Here is a 21776-nt window from a genome sequence, read left to right on the forward strand (position 1 = left end):
AATGCTCGGGAGCAAGCATCCTGTCACGGTCACTAGAGATATGGTGGCTCTCAGGAAAATTCTGCCTAAGAAAATATTCCCCTAGTATTTGATACATTGACAAGGACCATATGGGACATCATCACAAAGTGATTGATGCTTGTAGGTTAAGGGAACTAAGCCTTAAGTTTTAATTTATGGACCACATGATCTGTTATTCCCGTGTGTGCAGGCCTCTAATTCAAAAAGAAATCATCATTTAATTTTATTCATACAAAATTTTACAGCCATAGCCACTAATAAAGTTTGATCAAATTAATTTGGATGCAGAAATTTAACTGACTGAACAATTCATGAGAAACAAGGAGTGTTCTCAGTCTGGGAACATTTTAGTTCTCACTTCAGGTTAACAATCTATAATGGACAATTTGATTTCAACAGTTTCATGAAAGATAGTGAATAAAAAAAATTTATTATTCCATATAACCTCATTACTGTCCTAATATTTTATTAGTAAAGTTGTGTGAAATTATATGAATTTTGTTTTTTATCCATTATTCCTACTCAGGATATAGATTAGTACATCTGGCGAGAGTTTGTATGAAAGACACAATTTGCCCTTAGTGAAGCATGAAGAAATAAACACCATAGTTTGATATTTATCAAAATATGAACTTATATTTTTAAAATTTCACCAGATGTACTTTTGTTATGTACCGACTACACTGTTAAAAATCTGTAAACTAATAATTGAATACAGAATGGCATACAAAACATTCCTCAAAACATACAAAACAGTTTCATTTAAAACCATAATCTAGGGATGTATCCCCAGAGATCATTCAATAGATGTATTGTAAGAGTACAGAATACTGTAAGAGTATTTGTAATACAACAGGTTATTTTGTTTTTCACATTGTATAAGTAATAATTTTCTGTATTGTCTGTAATCAGTTTCACTTTTTATAATGCTTTACAAGACCTTAGTATGCTGGTCTGATCTTCATCTCGGTTCTCTTGAGGGAGTAGTGATGACCTCGAAAAGCATGCCAGTTGACACCGTCGGCATCAGAGGTGTGGTTACCTTTGTGATATTTGCCATTTAGGTTTGAGTGATGACAGCTCGCGTACCACCAAGCGCCCAGGAAACTGAAATAAAATGATAATCTTAACAACATTCCATTATATCAACTTACAATAGATTTTACAGCTATTTTATATGGAACATTCATTATTTAAACAAAATTTTTGTTCTTATATTGCAGTAAGAAGTTTAACACCATGTACTGTATTGTTATTGGAGTTTGTTAGGCAACATTTCTGAGGTAATTATTTGGAGAGGTATTGATCGTTATCAATATTTACTTAGAGGATAAAGTAGTACTGTAGTTAAAGTAACTGCATAATAATTTTAGTTATTGATATGCTTTATATTGAACTTTGTGTTATTGACAGTTTTCATGTTGATCATCTATGGTGAAACATAGACCATGGTGTACAGAAATGTGATGAACAATGCTGATGAGTTTTGATAGTTGTTACAACTGATATGCGTGGGGCTTCTATGGGGTACTGGTACTATTAAGGGGTAAAGGTAGTTAGAAGACAAAGAGTATCAAATATGGGAGAGCTAAAAGGCCCGGCCCCCAAAATAAACTATCCACAGTAGTAATAACTTGCTACAAGACCATATATGTTAGTCTAAGGGTTGATCACTGCGCTCCCACCTTGGAAGAAGAGATACTCTGTAATTCATGTACTTATTTATTAACCCCTTAACAACCCCCCATATACACTCACACCAATAACAATAATAATAATAACTTTACCACACTATCTTACGTTAAAAGCCTTGGTCCACGTAGGCAGGGTACAAGGTTTACACTAATAACAAGCTAGGGTAAAGTACTACTGGATAAGCACTGAGGCTGGATGCAGCTTAGGGTAGTGAAACCACGTGGGACCCTAATACAAAACACAACACTTAGGGGTACCCAAACACTGGCAAAATACTATCCCCAGGTCTCACCAATCGTTACTACCAGAGTAGGCACACTTACGAATGCCCCGTACTTAGCTTAAGGATACAGGAACTTCAGGTAAGGGAAATAAGTAAGAGGAGAAGGAAGGAGAGTAGGGATACAGCCCCAGAGTAGGTCTTAACCACACGACACCAGCCACAGAGAAGAGCGAGCTCGTCACCAGCTGCCTCCCTCATCGTGGTGCCGGGAGGAGCCTAATTGATCGTGCAGCTAAGCACATTAAAGATCTTCCCCTATGCAACGTATTGTTACTTTATGAATGATTAGAAAGTATTAGTAAGCAAAGTTGGTGCCTATGTTATTATTTAATAATCAACCCCCAGCTCAGTCTTTAAATGCTCTTTGAGAAACAATAATAGTCTTACGTCTGGCAGGGAAGATACAAACAATTTCCATTCGAAATGCGCCAACTGTACTACTTAGGAAGTTTAATAGCTCAATTTTGACCTCTGGTTTCCACTGGAGAACCCAGGGTCGTAACACTCCTCCCCCCTTCAGAGAAAAAAAAAATGTGACTACTAGAATAGTAGTCATATTTTTTTTTGTAAGAGTATACAGAGAACAAAAAGAAAAACATGACAAAAACAAAAAATCAATCAAAAGCAATTTCTCTGCAAAAAAAATACAAAGGAGTTCTCTGAAAGAAAAAAAAAACATACACAAAAAAATTAAAAGAACAGGGAAGTAAATAAATTGGACATGGAATATTTAATGTCACAGGAGAACCTAAAAAAAATTAACTAAAGCATGACGGTTGGTAAATGGCTTTCCGTGGCTCAGATGAATGTTATTCAGGCAACCGGGACAGAGCGTCGGCTATCACGTTGAGTCTGCCCGGTAGGTGGGTAATGGAAAGATTGAAGTCCTGTAGGTACAACGCCCACCTGAGGATGCGTTTATTCTTACCCTTCATCTGAGTCAGGAAGACTAGTGGGTTATGGTCCGTGTACACTTCCACTATATTACCTGTGAGGTAAACTTCGAACTTTTTACATGTTAACACTAGCGCCAACGCCTCTTTTTCTACCACTGAATAATTGCGTTGCGCCTTGTCGAATTTCACAGAGTAATAATATACTGGGTGTTCCACCTGATCATCCCCAGTTTGCAACAACACTGCACCAGCACCCGAGTCAGACGCGTCAACATGAATTTTAAATGGTTGGTCGAACCTTGGACTAGCAAGCACTGGGGCGGAAGCTAAGATCAATTTCAAATTTTTAAATGCCTCTGCACAGTCTGATGACCACTTAAATTTAACGGCTTTCCGCAACAAGTCTGTGAGAGGAGTGGCAACACTGGAAAAGTTCTGACAAAAACGTCGATAGTACGCACACATACCGATAAATCTTTGAACGTCCTTTTTAGACTTTAGTACTGGATACTCCAGAATGGCATTGATTTTAGCTTGCCGAGGTAACACTTTTCCTTGGCCCACTTCATAACCGAGGTACGTCACTGTGCCTTGGCCAAAATGACACTTTTTAGCATTTAAGGTAAGATTTGCCCTTTTCAAAATGGCAAACAACTGGCGTAACCTAGCTATGTGGTCAGCCCAATTACTGTCAAACAGCACGATATCATCTAAATACGCCCGACAATTTGGCACCTTAGCGAGTAGAGAGTTCATGAGTCTCTGGAACGTGGCAGGGGCATTACGCAAGCCGAACGGTAACACTTGATACTCAAAAACACCCTCGGGTGTCACAAACGCGGTGAGCTGTTTAGCACGTTCAGTGAGTGGGATTTGATAATACCCCCTCGAGAGGTCGAATTTCGAAACGTACTTGGCATTTCCCAACTCGTCAATGCAGTCCTCGAGGAGGGGCAGCGGATAGGCATCCACAATGGTCACCTTGTTGAGCTGCCGATAGTCGGTGCATAATCGCCAGGAGCCATCTGGTTTGGGGACCAAAAGGCAGGGCGAGCACCAAGAGCCCTGGCTCGGCCGGATGAGGCCGTGCTGGAGCAAGAAGTCGACCTCCTTCCATACGATGGCCTTCTTTTCTGGACTCATCCGATAGGGTTGAAGGCGAATGGGAGTGTAGTCCGTCAACTCGACATCATGGCAAATGGCATCAGTCTGGGTCGGGACATCCCCGAACAGACTGGAGAATTCAGCAACCAACGACTGCACCTCTTCACGTTGGGCCATCTGCAAATGGGACAGTTCCTCCAAAGCATTCACAGAACTAGAATTATTGAAAATGAGATTAGTTGGGTCCCCAGAGCAATCATCCCCTCTCTCACTGGAAATGGAAACATTGGTTAGTGCAATGGGCCTGGGGCCCTGGAACTTCTTCAGTCGATTTACATGTATGAGCATTACCTGGTTACGTTTGTCAGAGTGCCTCACTTTGTACGTGAGGTCCCCAGTCTTTTCTGTCACAATGTAGGGGCCTTCGTACTTGTGGGACATAGTGTTCCCTAGTCGAGGCTTTAACACCAGGACAGGGTCGCCAGGCTGAAATACCCGTAACTTAGATTTAGCATCGTTACGTTCTTTCATCTTTTCTTGGGCCTTGCCAAGATACTTTAATGCAGCCGCCTTGCAGTCCTTGAGTCTCTGGTGGTGTTGCGCAAAGAAAGCCGAACCTTCGGATAACGTTACGTTCCCTAACAGATTCTCCTGTAACATTTGCAAGGGTCCACGAACTTTATGGCCAAAGACTAACTCAAAAGGAGAACAGCCCAATGAACTTTGTAATCCCTCTCTAGCCGCAAACAAAACATACGGTAAATTCTCATCCCAGAAGGTGTGGGAACTCTCGCACGATGTCTTCAACATCTGCTTCAGAGTTAGATGGAAACGTTCAATTACCCCCTGACTCTGTGGATGGTATGGGCTGGAAACCTTATGAGTTATTCCATGTTCCTTACAAAATTGCTCGAAAACATCAGACTTAAAATTAGTACCATTGTCAGTTTGCACGACCCGAGGCAGTCCAAAAGTGGAAAAAAATTGCAACATACGAGCAACAACAGTTTTTGCTCGGATGTTCCTTACAGCAAAAGCCTCTGGGTAACGAGTAGTGATACACATCATCGTGATTAGGTAAATATTACCAGACTTAGTTCTAGGTAATGGTCCAACACAGTCCATTACCACATGAGAAAATGGTTCTTCCGGCACGACAATAGGCCTTAGAGGAGCTTTAGGTGGAGTCTGGTTTGGTTTCCCAACCAGTTGACAAACAATACACGCATTACAAAATTTTGCCACATCGCTTTTCAGCTTGGGCCAGAAAAAATACTTTAAAATTTTGTTATATGTAATATTAATACCTTGATGTCCCCCCATAGGATCATCATGAGCAGCTGCCAAAACTCTTTCTCTATAGCAGGTCGGCAACATAACCTGGTGGACTACCTCCCACTCATTTGACAAGGGAGCACTCTGTGGTCTCCATTTTCTCATCAAAATCCGATCATTGTAGTAGTACCCAGTTGCTACGTCTACAATTTCCCCCATAGAGACGGCTGTTTCATGACAATCTGCAAGAGTGGGGTCAGCTTTCTGTAACTCACTCAAGGAGGCATCTAGGCCTTGGTCAGATGCCATTGGCCGAGGCTCAACAGTGTTCTCCACCTCCCCACTACTCTCGGTAGATGGCGGTGGCAGGCTCTCCACAATGTCCTCGGCCACGTCATCGAGTCGGGCCATGAATGTGTCCGCGAGGTCCACTTGGCTTTCACCACTCGGAAAGCTCCTCGTGACCTCGGGATTTACCACCTTGGCAAGCACAGGGCTGCCCTTACATTTAAGTCCCATAGACCTGGTCACCGCGCACGCAGGGTACCCAACATTATCCTCTGCGGCGGGTGGATCCAGGCAAACCTTAGGGGTAGGCAACATAATAGGCAGTCTGGAGTCCCCTACCTTATCCCCTGCTAAATCATTACCAACTATTACATCAACATTAGGGAGAGGTAGGTATGAAGTGACTCCAACTGTACAAAATCCCTTGTGGAAATCTGATTCCAGGGTAACCTTATGGAGGGGTACTGCTCGAGTATCACTAGTGACACCCTTGACCAGTACCACCTCTCCAGTGTCGAGAGTGTTGGCACCTTGCAACGCACTCTCTAAAATTAAAGTCTGGATGGCACCGGTGTCTCGGAAGATCACCACGTCCTTCTAGGAAGAACCCTCAGACAAAAGTAGTCTCCCTTTCGATAAGAATGGGGTAAGCAAGTCCAACCACTGTGGGTTGGAGGTCTTACTCCCTAACCCTTCCGAAGGCCTCAAGCCCTGTGTCACAACTAGAGCATTGGGTCTTTTTTCAGGGTGCAGTTGCCAACAACGGCTAATAGTGTGGTTTGGACGATTACAGTGACCACAAAAACGTCGGGGAGAAGAGACATTACTAACAGAATTACCCTTCGGTTCACCTTTAGGTGCCGTTGGGCTAGACACTTTAACAGGGTTAGTTATGTCTGAAACAGAAGGTGCATTAGTTAAAGGGTTAGAATGAGCTGGTCTGGACTGGCTGTGGGTATAAGGTTTGCTACTCTGTGGGGTATAATTATTTTTATTGGGCCTTTTGCCCGCCAATTGGTAGTTTTCTGCCAACTTGGCCAAATCCCCTATTTTAGAATTTAACTCTATTCTTCCTCTAATATACTGTGAAACATTCTCTGGCATCATATTTATAAAATGCTCCATTAAAATTAAGTTCCTGAGAGCCTCGTATGTTTCGGCTTTCGCCGAGCGAATCCATCTATCAAACAATCGAATTTGATCATTCACAAATTCAGTGAGCGGTTGGTTGTGAGTAGGCCTAAGGTTACGATAAACTTGGCGGTGAGCTTCAGGAGTAATTTCATATGCCCGCAAAATACATTCCCTGACTTTATCATATTCGAAACACTCGTCGTCAGGCATGTTTATAAAAATATCTTGTGCTTTACCCCTAAGTCTTCCCTGTAGGATTTTCACCCACTCTTCCTTTGGCCAGTTCATGGACCTGGCCACTCTCTGAAAATGGTTGAAAAACCTTTCAGGGTCAGACTCGGAAAATTCAGGCAAATTATGCTTTTTCTCATAATGCCTGGGGTTTGAATCCCCGGCAGGTGGAGGTCCAGTGGCATTCGCTCTAATTCTAGCCTCCTCGGTTTTGAGTTTTTGCTCCTCTAATTTTATTTTTGCTAACTCTAAAGCTAATTCACTTTCCCTATGAGTTGCACTTTCTGCTTGGCTAGGCTGGCATAAAGGTGTATCACTTGCCAATAGTTGTTCATCAATACAATGTTGTAATATTTCATTCACCAAAGTCCACTTTTTATCTGCGACATTTAATTCTAGGCCAAATTCCTGGCCTAACAATACTAAATTAGACTTTTTAAGTTTCTTTATCTCTACCACTGAAGGCTCCCTTGCCAGGTTCTGCATTTCAGAAGACATCACTAATAATTTTAGCTCCCAGCCAAAGAAAAAATTAAAAAATAAAAATTGGAAAAAAAACAAAAATTTGCACGGCCCCTAACACAAGGCCACACTAACCTTAATCGTGAAGGGATCCAGCTGGGTGTCCAGTCAGTGCAAGAATGTCCTTTGCTAGATGAGCTGGACCCTAGGCTAGCACACAACCGTTCTGCGGAAATAAAAAATTTTAATTTTGGCACTCAAGAATCTAATTTTTTACACTTATAATGTTCCTCCCGGACTGGCCAACCACTTGTTACAACTGATATGCGTGGGGCTTCTATGGGGTACTGGTACTATTAAGGGGTAAAGGTAGTTAGAAGACAAAGAGTATCAAATATGGGAGAGCTAAAAGGCCCGGCCCCCAAAATAAACTATCCACAGTAGTAATAACTTGCTACAAGACCATATATGTTAGTCTAAGGGTTGATCACTGCGCTCCCACCTTGGAAGAAGAGATACTCTGTAATTCATGTACTTATTTATTAACCCCTTAACAACCCCCCATATACACTCACACCAATAACAATAATAACAATAACTTTACCACACTATCTTACGTTAAAAGCCTTGGTCCACGTAGGCAGGATACAAGGTTTACACTAATAACAAGCTAGGATAAAGTACTACTGTATAAGCACTGAGGCTGGATGCAGCTTAGGGTAGTGAAACCACGTGGGACCCTAATACAAAACACAACACTTAAGGGTACCCAAACACTGGCAAAATACTATCCCCAGGTCTCACCAATCGTTACTACCAGAGTAGGCACACTTACGAATGCCCCGTACTTAGCTTAAGGATACAGGAACTTCAGGTAAGGGAAATAAGTAAGAGGAGAAGGAAGGAGAGTAGGGATACAGCCCCAGAGTAGGTCTTAACCACACGACACCAGCCACAGAGAAGAGAGAGCTCGTCACCAGCTGCCTCCCTCATCGTGGTGCCGGGAGGAGCCTAATTGATCGTGCAGCTAAGCACATTAAAGATCTTCCCCTATGCAACGTATTGTTACTTTATGAATGATTAGAAAGTATTAGTAAGCAAAGTTGGTGCCTATGTTATTATTTAATAATCAACCCCCAGCTCAGTCTTTAAATGCTCTTTGAGAAACAATAATAGTCTTACGTCTGGCAGGGAAGATACAAACAATTTCCATTCGAAATGCGCCAACTGTACTACTTAGGAAGTTTAATAGCTCAATTTTGACCTCTGGTTTCCACTGGAGAACCCAGGGTCGTAACAATAGTGTGGAGTTTAGTTAAATGTTGCTTAAAGTGTCTTTGTAGGATTTTTTTTATTTATAAAAAAAAACAAAGTACAAAACAGGCAACAAGTAAAGAACAACATAATGATACAACAATCGTGTCAACATATGAAACAATACAACAAAAAACAAGAAACATACATAATGTATATACAAGGAGGCACAGGAAAGCGTACAATATGCAAGCATTACAAAACTACAAACAGCATGTGACATAACATATGACACAGAAAACAAACAAGACACAACATAGAAAAGGCATAAGTAATAATAACTAAAAAGAACATAAAGACAACCACCCCTATAACATAAAGGGATGCTAAACATAATACTAACACGGGCACCCCAAACCCTCACACACAGAGGAAAATAACAGTGCACAAAAGGCAGGCGCCACATACAAAGGAGCAATAAACTTACGTAACATAAGTAGCATAAAACTTTACAAAGAATAAAATATGTACATTACAAAATAAAGAAGCACACACACAACCTATGTTACAAAAACAGGGAACAACAACACACACAACCCACAACCACACAACCACACTCAATAGAGGGAATAGCTAACCAGGAACCACTGGAAGACTTTGAGATTACCAACGGGGAAGTAAGGAAGTGTTTACTAGAGTTGGATGTGACAAAGGCTATAGGCCCAGATGGAATCTCCCCTTAGGTTCTAAAGGAAGGAGCAAGAGAACTGTGCCTACCACTCTCCATAGTGTATAACAAATCACTGGCAACAGGAGAACTGCCAGATATTTGGAAAGCAGCTAACGTAGTCCCAATATGCAAGAAAGGAGATAGACAGGAGGCACTGAACTACAGGCCAGTGTCCCTAACCTGCATACCATGCAAGCTGATGGAGAAGATTGTGCGAAAAAAACTAGTGGAGCATCTGGAGCGAAGGAACTTTGTAACACAGCATCAACATGGGTTCAGGGATGAAAGGTCCTGCCTCACAGGGTTACTTGAATTCTACGACCAGGCAACAAAAATAAGGCAAGAAAGAGAAGGGTGGGCAGACTGCATATTTTTGGATTGTCAGAAAGCCTTTGATACAGTGCCACACAAGAGGCTAGTGCGAAAGTTGGAGATGCAGGCTGGAGTGAAAGGGAAGGTACTCCGGTGGATAGAGGAGTACCTAAGCAACAGGAGACAACGAGTCTGTGTGAGGGGTGAGGTCTCAGATTGGCGAGACGTTACAAGTGGAGTCCCGCAGGGGTCAGTCCTAGGACCTATACTGTTTCTGGTATATGTAAATGATCTCCCAGAGGGTATAGATTCGTTCCTCTCAATGTTTGCCGACGATGCAAAAATTATGAGGAGGATTGAAACAAAGGATGAGAGTATGAGGCTACAAGATGACCTAGATAGACTGAGTGAATGGTCCAACAAATGGCTGTTGAAGTTCAACCCGAGTAAATGCAAAGTAATGAAACTAGGCAGTGGAAACAGGAGGCCAGACACAGGATACAGAATAGGAGATGAAGTACTTAATGAAACAGGCAGAGAGAAAGATCTAGGAGTTGATATCACACCAAACGTGTCTCCTGAAGCCCACATAAAGAGAATAACGTCTGCGGCTGTTATAATATAAATGGTGGTGGGCTTCTATGGGGAATTGGTACTACTAAGGGGTAAGGGTAGTTAGAAGACAGAGTTATCAAATATGGGAGAGCTAAAAGGCCCGGCCCCCAAAATAAACTATCCACAGTAATAATAACTTGCTACTAGACCATATATGTCAGTCTAAGGGTTGATCAATGCACTCCCACACAGGAAGAAGGGATACTCTGTTCTAAGGTACTTATTTATTAACCCCTTAACAGCCCCCCATATACATTCACACCAATAACAATAATAATAATAACTTTACCACACTACCTTACGTTAAAAGCCTTGGTCCACATAAACAGGATACAAGGTTTTACACTGAACACAAGCTAGGGTAAAGCTCTACTACTGAATAACTTGAAGTTAGAGTCAGCTTAGGGTAGGGGACCACGTGGTTCCAATGGGACCCCCTTTAGAATAACTAGTAATATAAACCCTAAAAAACCTACTACACACAAAATAAGCTACTCTACACATAGAACATGAGTATGTCAGACATGCATAATAATGTGCTCAATATACTTATCTTGAACAAGACACAGAAATAAGGAAACGAAGAGGAAGGGTAGGAGGTACACCACGCCAGCTCAGAAAAAGATGGAGTCTCACTTCCTTCCCCACAGCTGCCGGCAGACTGCTCAACTAATCGTACTGCAGCCCTATACGAAGTTTACTCAGGTTTACTTTACAAATGATTAGAAAGTATTAGTAAGCAAAGTTGGTGCCTATGTTATTATTTAATAATCAACCCCCAGCTCAGTCTTTAAATGCTCTTTGAGAAACAATAATAGTCTTACGTCTGGCAGGGAAGATACAGACAATGATGCATAGGGTTGCGTTCAGCTATACTATAGTTAAGTTTAATAACTCATTTTTGACCTCTGGTTTCCACTAAAGAACCCAGGTCGTAACACTCCTCCCCCTTCAGAGAAAAAAAAATGTGACTACTAGAGTAGTAGTCATATTTTTTTGTAAGAGTATACAGAGAATGAAAAGAAAAAAAATATATGACAAAAAAAAAAAAACAATCAAAAACAACAATTTCTCTGCAAGAAAAATACAAAGAAGTTCTCTGAAAGAAAAAAAAAACAAAAAAACAGGGAAGTAAATAAATTGGACACGGAATATTTAATGTCACAGGAGAACCTAAAAAAAATAACTAAAGCATGACAGTTGGTAAATGGCTTCCTGTGGCCTAGATGAATGTTATTCCGGCAACCTGGACAAAGCGTCGGCCATCACGTTGATTCGGCCCGGTAGGTGGGTAATGGAAAGATTGAAGTCCTGTAGGTACAATGCCCACCTGAGGATGCGTTTATTCTTACCCTTCATCTGAGTCAGGAAGACTAGTGGCTTATGGTCCGTGTACACTTCCACTATATTACCTGTGAGGTAAACTTCGAACTTTTTACATGTTAACACTAGCGCCAACGCCTCTTTTTCTACCACTGAATAATTGCATTGCGCCTTGTCAAATTTCACAGAGTAATAATATACTGGGTGTTCCACCTGATCATCCCCAGTTTGCAACAACACTGCACCAGTACCCAAGTCAGACGCGTCAACATGAATTTTAAAGGGTCGGTCGAACCTTGGACTAGCAAGCACTGGGGTGGAAGCTAAGATCAATTTCAAATTTTTAAATGCCTCTGCACAGTCTGATGACCACTTAAATTTAACGGCCTTCCGTAACAAGACTGTGAGAGGAGTGGCAACACTGGAAAAGTTCTGACAAAAACGTCGATAGTACGCACACATACCGATAAATCTTTGAAAGTCCTTTTTAGACTTTAGCACTGGATACTCCAGAATGGCACTGATTTTATCTTGCCGAGGTAATGCTTTTCCTTGGCCCACTTCATAACCGAGGTACGTCACTGTGCCTTGGCCAAAATGACACTTTATAGCATTTAAGGTAAGATTTGCCTTTTCCAAGATTGCGAACAACTGGCGTAACCTAGCTATGTGGTCAGCCCAATTACTGTCAAAGAGCACGATATCATCTAAATACGCCCAATAATTTGGCACCTTAGCGAGCAGAGAGTTCATGAGTCTCTGGAACGTGGCAGGGGCATTACGCAAGCCGAACGGTAACACATTATACTCAAAAACACCCTCGGGTGTCACGACCACAGTTAGTTGTTTAGCACGTTCAGTGAGTGGGATTTGATAATATCCCCTCGAGAGGTCAAATTTCGAGACGTACTTGGCGTTTCCCAGCTCGTCGATGCAGTCCTCGAGGAGGGGCAGCGGATAGGCATCCACAATGGTCACCTTGTTGAGCTGCCGATAGTCGGTGCATAATCGCCAGGAGCCGTCTGGTTTGGGGACCAAAAGGCAGGGCGAGCACCAAGAGCCCTGGCTCGGCCGGATGAGGCCGTGCTGGAGCAAGAAGTCGACCTCCTTCCGTACGATGGCCTTCTTTTCTGGACTCATCCGATAGGGTTGAAGGCGAATGGGGGTGTAGTCCGTCAACTTGACATCATGGCAAATGGCATCAGTCTGGGTCGGGACCTCCCCGAACAGACTGGAGAATTCATCAAACAACGACTGCACCTCTTCACTTTGGGCCATCTGCAAATGGGACAGTCCCTCCTCTACAGCATTCACAGAACTAGAATTATTGAGAATGAGATTAGTTGGGTCCCCAGAACAATTATTCCCTCCCTCACTGGAAATGGAAACATTGCTTATTGCAATGGGCCTGGGGCCCTGGAACTTCTTCAGCCGATTTACATGTACGAGCATTACCTGGTTAAGTTTGTCAGAGTGCCTCACTTTGTACGTGAGGTCCCCAGTCTTTTCTGTCACAATGTAGGGGCCTTTGTACTTGTGGGACATAGTGTTCCCTAGTCGAGGCTTTAATACCAGGACAGGGTCGCCAGGCTGAAATACCCGTAACTTAGCCGTAGCATCGTTTCGGTCTTGCATCTTTTCTTGGGCCTTCCCAAGATACTTTAGTGCAGCCGCCTTACAGTCCTTGAGTCTCTGGTGGTGTTGCGCAAAGAAAGCCGAACCTTCGGTTAACGCTACGTTCCCTAACAGATTCTCCTGTAACATTTGCAAGGGTCCACGAACTTTATGGCCAAAGACTAACCCAAAAGGAGAACAACCCAGTGAACTTTGTAATCCCTCTCTAGCCGCAAACAAAACATACGGTAAATTATCATCCCCGAAGGTGTGGGAACTCTCGCACGATGTCTTCAACATCTGCTTCAGAGTTAGATGGAAACGTTCAATTACCACCTGACTTTGTGGATGGTATGGGCTGGAAACCTTATGAGTTATTCCACAGTCCTTACAAAATTGCTCAAAAATATCAGACTTAAAGTTAGTACCATTGTCAGTTTGCACGACCCGAGGCAGTCCAAAAGTGGAAAAAAATTGCAACATATGAGCAACAACAGTTTTTGCTCGGATGTTCCTTAGAGCAAAAGCCTCGGGGTAACGAGTAGTGATACACATCATCGTGATTAGGTAAATATTACCAGACTTAGTTCTAGGTAATGGTCCAACACAGTCCATTACCACATGAGCAAATGGTTCCTCTGGCACAACAATAGGCCTTAGAGGAGCTTTAGGTGGAGTCTGGTTTGGTTTCCCAACCAGTTGACAAACAATACACGCATTACAAAATTTTGCAACATCGCTTTTGAGCTTGGGCCAGAAAAAATACTTTAAAATTTTGTGATACGTAATATTAATACCTTGATGTCCCCCCATAGGATCATCATGAGCAGCTGCCAAAACTCTTTCTCTATAGCAGGTCGGCAACATAACCTGGTGGACTACCTCCCACTCATTTGACAAGGGAGCACTCTGTGGTCTCCATTTTCTCATCAAAATCCGATCATTGTAGTAGTACCCAGTTGCTGTGTCTACAATTTCCTCCATAGAGACGGCTGTCTCATGACAATCTGCAAGAGTGGGGTCAGCTTTCTGTAACTCACTCAAGGAGGCATCTAGGCCTTGGTCAGAGGCCATTGGCCGAGGCTCAACAGTGTTCTCCTCCACCTCCCCACTACTCTCGGTAGATGGCAGTGGCAGGCTCTCCACAATGTCCTCGGCCATGTCATCGAGTCGGGCCATGAATGTGTCCGCGAGGTCCACTTGGTTTTCACCACTCGGAAAATTCCTTGTGTCCTCGGGATTTACCACCTTGGCAAGCACAGGGCTGCCCTTACATTTAAGTCCCATAGACCTGGTCACCGCGCACGCAGGGTACACAACATTATCCTCTGCCGCAGGTGGATCCAGGCAAACCTTAGGGGTAGGCAACATAATAGGCAGTCTGGAGTACCCTACCTTATTCCCTGCTAAATCATTACCAACTATTACATCAACATTAGGGAAAGGTAGGTATGAAGTGACTCCAACTGTACAAAATCCCTTGTGGAAATCAGATTCCAGGGTAACCTTATGGAGGGGTACTGCTCGAGTATCACTAGTGACACCCTTGACCAGTACCACCTCTCCAGTGTCGAGAGTGTTGGCACCTTGCAACGCACTCTCTAAAATTAAAGTCTGGATGGCACCGGTGTCTTGGAAGATCACCACGTCCTTCTAGGAAGAACCCTCAGACAAAAGTAGTCTCCCTTTCGATAAGAATGGGGTAAGCAAGTCCAACCACTGTGGGTTGGAGGTCTTACTCCCTAACCCTTCCGAAGGCCTCAAGCCCTGTGTCACAACTAGAGCATTGGGTCTTTTTTCCGGGTACAGTTGCCAACAATGGCTAATAGTGTGGTTTGGACGTTTACAGTAACCACAAAAACGTCGGGGACAAAAGACATTACTAACAGAATTACCCTTCGGTTCACCCTTAGGTACCGTGGGGCTAGACACTTTAACAGGGTTAGTTATGTCTGAAACAGAAGGTGCATTAGTTAAAGGGTTAGAATGAGCTGGTCTGGACTGGCTGTGGGTATAAGTTTTGTTACTCTGTGGGGTACAATTATTTTTATTGGGTTTTTTGCCCGCCAATTGGTAGTTTTCTGCCAACTTGGCCAAATCCCTTATTTTAGAATTTACCTCTACCCTTCCTCTAATATACTGAGCTACAATGTCTGGCATACTATCTATAAACTGTTCAATTAACATAGTAGTCTTGAGTGCCTCGTATGTTTCGGCTTTAGCCGAGCGAATCCATTTATCAAACAATCTAATTTGATCATTAGCAAATTCATTGAGCGGTTGGTTGTGAGTAGGCCTAAGGTTGCAATAAGCTCGGCGGTGAGCTTCAGGAGTAATTTCATATGCCCGCAAAATACGTTCCCTGACTTTATCATATTCAAAACACTCGTCATCAGGCATGTTTATAAAAATATCTTGTGATTTACCCCTAAGTCTTCCCTGTAGGATTTTCACCCACTCTTCCTTTGGCCAGTTCATGGACATGGCCAATCTCTGAAAATGGTTGAAAAACCTTTCAGGGTCCGACTCGGAAAATTCAGGCAAATTATGCTTTTTCTCATAATGCCTGGGGTTTGAATCCCCGGCAGGTGGAGGTCCAGTGGCATTCGCTCTAATTCTAACCTCCTCGGTTTTGAGTCTTTGCTCCTCTAATTTTATTTTTGCTAACTCTAGAGCTAATTCTCTATCCCTATGAGTTGCACTTTCTGCTTGGCTAGGCTGGCATAAAGGTGTATCACTTGCCAATAGTTCTTCAATGTTGTAATATTTCATTCACCAAAGTCCACTTTTTATCCGCGTCATTTAATTCTAGGTCAAATTCCTTGCCTAACAATATTAAATTAGACTTGGTAAGTTTCTTTATCTCTACCACTGAAGGCTCCCTTGCCAGTCTCTGCATTTCAGATGACATCACTAATAATTTTAGCTCCCAGCCAAAGAAAAAATTAAAAAATAAAAATTGGAAAAAAAAAAAAAAATTTGCACGGCCTCTAACACAAGGACACACTAACCTTAATCGTGAAGGGATCCAGCTGGGTGTCCAGTCAGTGCAAGAATGTCCTTTGCTAGATGAGCTGGACCCTAGGCTAGCACACAGTCGTTCTGCGGAAAACAAAAAATTTTAGTTTTGGCACTCAAGAATCTAATTTTTTACACTTATAATGTTCCTCCCGGACTGGCCAGCCACTTGTTATAATATAAATGGTGGTGGGCTTCTATGGGGAATTGGTACTACTAAGGAGTAAGGGTAGTTAGAAGACAGAGTTATCAAATATGAGAGAGCTAAAAGGCCCGGCCCCCAAAATAAACTATCCACAGTAATAATAACTTGCTACTAGACCATATATGTCAGTCTAAGGGTTGATCAATGCACTCCCACACAGGAAGAAGGGATACTCTGTTCTAAGGTACTTATTTATTAACCCCTTAACAGCCCCCCATATACATTCACACCAACAACAATAATAATAATAACTTTACCAAACTACCTTACGTTAAAAGCCTTGGTCCACATAAACAGGATACAAGGTTTTACTCTGAACACAAGCTAGGGTAAAGCTCTACTACTGAATAACTTGAAGTTAGAGTCAGCTTAGGGTAGGGGACCACGTGGTTCCAATTGGACCTCCATTAGAATAACTAGTAATATAAACCCTAAAAACACCTACTACACACAAAATAAGCTACTCTACACATAGAACATGAGTATGCCAGACATGCATAATAATGTGCTCAATATACTTATCTTGAACAAGACACAGAAATAAGGAAACGAAGAGGAAGGGTAGGAGGTACACCACGCCAGCTCAGAAAAAGATGGAGTCTCACCTCCTTCCCCACAGCTGCCGGCAGACTGCTCAACTAATCGTACTGCAGCCCTATACGAAGTTTACTCAGGTTTACTTTACAAATGATTAGAAAGTATTAGTAAGCAAAGTTGGTTCCTATGTTATTATTTAATAATCAACCCCCAGCTCAGTCTTTAAATGCTCTTTGAGAAACAATAATAGTCTTACGTCTGGCAGGGAAGATACAGACAATGACGCATAGGGTTGCGTTCAGCTATACTATAGTTAAGTTTAATAACTCAATTTTGACCTCTGGTTTCCACTAAAGAACCCAGGGTCGTAACAGCGGCATATGCGAGGCTGGCTAACATCAGAACGGCGTTCAGGAACCTGTGTAAGGATTCATTCAGAATCTTGTACACCACATATGTAAGACCAATCCTGGAGTATGCGGCCCCAGCATGGAGCCCGTACCTTGTCAAGCACAAGACGAAGCTGGAAAAAGTCCAATGGTATGCTACTAGACTAGTCCCAGAACTAAGAGGCATGAGTTATGAGGAAAGGCTGCGGGAAATGCACCTTACGACACTGGAAGACAGAAGAGTAAGGGGGGACATGATCACAACCTACAAAATCCTCAGGGGAATCGACCGGGTAAACAAGGATGAACTATTCAACACTGGCGGGATGCTAACAAGGGGACACAGGTGGAAGCTGAGTACCCAATTGAGCCACAGAGACATTAGAAAGAACTTTTTCAGTGTCAGAGTAGTTAGTAAATGGAATGCACTAGGAAGTGATGTGGTGGAGGCTGACTCCATACACAGTTTCAAATGTAGATACGATAGAGCCCAGTAGGCTCAGGAATCTGTACACCAGTTGATTGACAGTTGAGAGGCGGGACCATAGAGCCAAAGCTCAACCCCTGCAAGCACAATTATGTGAGTACACCAACACGCTCGCTACCCCAACACACGGGGCGCGTGCAAGACAAAACACACTTAACCAACCAGAAGCCCACGCAGGAGCCAGGAAAGGAAAACATGCCCACACACACTCACACCAAATCAAACCCGAAGGTAACGGGGAGAACAAGCACACAAGCACAGGACCAGCCTCAACAGAAACAAAACACACTCATCCCGCCCAGCCCCTGCCGAGGAGGCCCCCTGAAGGGGCGGGGCCCCAAGGGGAAGCCGAACAGATCTACCCCCACCCCAACCCGCAACCAGGAGCCAAGAACCCAACCCTAACCATCCTGCACCCCGAGACACGAAGACCCCCCCATCTCTGTAGGAAGTAGTGCATATCGTGCACGTTAAATATGCAACCAGTAATTTGTGTGCGTGAAGTCACATTTGTCATACAACATATACACAGATGGGATAATTAGCGATGTCAAGGTAAGACTCAAAAAGGGGTATAACCACTAGTGTATAGACCAAACACAAGTACTGTACGGTAACTATGGTATGATATATTTAACACGTGCAGACAAGTCAGTACTTTTAGCAGTTAGAGATTCATGTAGCTACTCTTTCACTCTCACCTTGTCTGCCCAACTTTTCAATCTATCCTTTCTTCACCAGTCTATCAATTGTTTCATGAATATGGCCAAACCGTCTCGATAAACTTTATAGTACAGTATATACGATCTGGTGATGTACCAACTTTTTGACCCTGAATCTTTCCATTAAATTTGAATCACTTGCCCAATCTATTCTCCAAACAACACACGTGCATCTCTATTTTTAATTTCTACTGGTCCAGTTATTTGTAATTTCATGTTCATGTAATTCATGTTTTCATGTAATTTGAACCACCACTACATGGTTGTTCAAATTACAACCATAATTTTATGGTTGTACACCTGCGCATTCCAGCTAGAGTTTTAACTTTGTATATATTTGTTATGAAAAATATATCAACATAATAAAGCTCTAACAGATGAAACGTCATTTTCCATAAAGTATACTTTAATTTTAGCGTTTTTGTAAATACTTTGTGAACTGGCAACATAACAGCATTTCTTTAATTCGGATATACAATGTTGTGTGTGTGAGCAATTTTGTTCAAAATGTATTTGGAACACAAGGCACCCTAATTGTCCACTAATTGATACCACCCTAATTGATACCAATTGTTACCACGTTTTAACTGATGTTGTGTAACCTTATATACAGCTGTGCTTTAAATATTAAAAAAAAATCTAATTATAAAGCTTTGGAGCTCTAAGAGTTCTTGGGGATTATGAATTCTTCTTTGCAAATATTGCACTCTCAAAATAAATTAATAATAAAACATGTAGGAATGTTGGTCAACATCAGAACATATTAACCACTTCCAGTTTCTCTTCATTCAAATACAAGCACATAGATGTACAATATTTTAGTGCTCTTACCTTATAGCACAGTTCTTTGCGTAAGTGTCAAGATCCTTATCCTTGGTAGTAAATCTCTGGCCATTGACACCACTGAAGCTATCACCAGCATCTCCAGTATACCCATTAACCTCAACTTTATAAGAGGCACTCCGGTCATGGACATAAAAGAATTGGTACTGTGCCCATCGGATGGCATTGTCAAAGTCTGCCAGGTCAAAGTGTATTTGGTTGAGTGTCTGATCAGTGAGGGCGTGAATGTGGTCGAGTCCAAGCCAAAACTCGCCAGAGAGATTACCAAAGCCCAAGGCGTATTCCATCCATGTGCGGTAGAATTCTTCCCGCGGGAGTATATCTTCTCGACGCTGAATTACAGTCAATCCTCCCCCATTAGAGTCCATATCACAATAGACACGGACAGGACGTTTTGGGCAGCAGTCGTACGGATAAATGGTGTAAACACCACTGGTTTTGTGGCCGTGATCTTGCAGTTCACGGCAATTACGATTTTGGAAGCCAAGCCCTAGCCACAAAGGCTCTGTCAGGTACGAATTAACAATGGTGTCCTCTGCCGCCACCAACAATAACATACTCCATGTGTTTACTACCACCAGCATCCACAGTGGCTTACCCATCATCCACTTGATAAATCTGAAATATATGAGATTAATAAATACTTATTCTTAAAAGTTATCAAGTATAGTTCCTCTATTATACTAGATGTGATACCTGACACTGGTCAGATGACGGAGGCCATCTGGGTCGACCTAGTGCTTTAATCAATCTAGCATGAAGGCTGACACTAAATCACTTATGACTCACCAGTCAGAAATTTAGGAACTTGGCCAGTCACCTTCCAACAATTTCACTGAGGGGAGCCACAACGAGACTGACCCCAACCCGCCAATGTTGGGCACATAACCTACTGCAATCACTGTGCGAGGTTGGATCAGGGTAGCCTCCAAGCATACAGACTTCAGACTCTGTGGTATAGGTATAGGCAAGGCAACTTACATTGCATTCATATCCTAGACCAGTGATATAAGTGAATTTGTGAGATCTTACCAGAGCACTTAAGAGACTCCATTGGGATTCTGATCCTAAATTCACCGAAGGCGTCAGCCAATGGAATACTCTTGCAGGCTCTTCACCCCAACTCCAGTTGACTGCAAACAGACCCACTGCAATAGGCCAATAATGGAGAACATTGCTCCAGCAATGCTGGAGGCAGCTTCTGGGAAGAATACAGCATACCTCACTGTGCAAGCCCCTCATGTTGGGGACTTCCTGTTGGCTATCCCTAATTCCTCCATGGGCATCCATCTGGGCCATCAGGTCTTAAGTATTGGTGTTGCTCTGATCTTTGCCATCCCTCTCTCCACCGAGCACTGATGTATCTGCAGCTATGCATCAACAGACCAATGCGGCAACAATGGTCTCATCTGTTGCAAGTCGAGAAGATTGCCAAACATAAAACAGTCAATGACATTACGAGGGTTGACTACAGCCAAGTGTCCAGCACAAAGGGAGCCTCAAATTTGCAGACCTAACAACAGTCACAAGTGCCCAAATGGAGCTACCCTGTAACCTTGGAGAGACGGTGAATAGGTTGTGTGGGACTACATGTGTGCATTTATATTAGCTAATACCAAACAATGGCACATTTAAACTGAAGGTGGTGGGGCTGCCACCTTCACCCAGAAAACCATTAAGTATGAGGACTTTAGTTCAGGACTGCCATGGGTGAACTGATTCCTATCGACCAAGATACAACCCACATCACTTCTGCGAACTAAAAATGTGACATGACAACCATTTGGAAATGCAGGATGCAAGAACTAACAGCTGGATCCATCAAGTACAAATAGATGAATACAAATATGGTTACTAAACACTATTCAAACACCAGTAAACTATTTAAAAAAAAAGGTATCAGCTATTTTAAATGAAGGTACTGCTATAATGTACACCTTGTCATGGCTGGGACCCCAACCCTACTGTCTCCTGCCACTCTGTACATAACTTAGTAAGAAAAACTACACAGGGATCACATAAGATGAAGCTTTCCACCAGGGAACAGAAAACGGGATCAGGCGCGCTCAACAGATGGTGTTGACATCGTCACATCTCCCTTCCTAAGAGAATTAAGGTCGGATGTTTGAATGGGCGGGTCGATATTCATTTGATCAGGGGTGGTTTAACAATTAATGACAAGTTCTACTAGTACTACTATAACAAGCTAAAAATAAAACACTTACCAAGGGTAGCCCCAGTACATGGTTCAACACTTATCGAGGGTGGACTCAGTACGTGGTTCAACACTTGTAGAGGATGGACCAGTACTTTCCAAGGGTGGACCCGGTACGTGGTT

General features: G+C 42.7%; 1 protein-coding gene across 1 annotated transcript; it reads right to left on the minus strand.

Moving 5' to 3' along the window:
- Positions 1–231: 231 nt before the first annotated feature.
- LOC123747553 (techylectin-5B-like) lies at positions 232–20078 on the minus strand. The gene is made up of 2 exons (XM_069311577.1): positions 19427–20078; positions 232–1128 (listed from the first exon to the last, which is right to left on the minus strand). Exons 1-2 carry the CDS (start codon positions 20041–20043, stop codon positions 963–965), a joined length of 783 nt encoding a protein of 260 aa, XP_069167678.1. The 5' UTR covers positions 20044–20078; the 3' UTR covers positions 232–962.
- Positions 20079–21776: the final 1698 nt, after the last annotated feature.

This window comes from Procambarus clarkii, chromosome 70, assembly GCF_040958095.1.
Source record: "Procambarus clarkii isolate CNS0578487 chromosome 70, FALCON_Pclarkii_2.0, whole genome shotgun sequence".
NCBI classification, from domain to species: domain Eukaryota; kingdom Metazoa; phylum Arthropoda; class Malacostraca; order Decapoda; family Cambaridae; genus Procambarus; species Procambarus clarkii.

Coding starts and splice junctions, on each gene's coding strand:
- LOC123747553 (XM_069311577.1), bottom strand. CDS start 20,043: ATGATGGGTAAGCCACTGTGGATGCTGGTGGTAGTAAACACATGGAGT. Junction 1,129..19,426: donor GCAAAGAACTGTGCTATAAG/GTAAGAGCACTA, acceptor ATTTTATTTCAG/TTTCCTGGGCGCTTGGTGGT.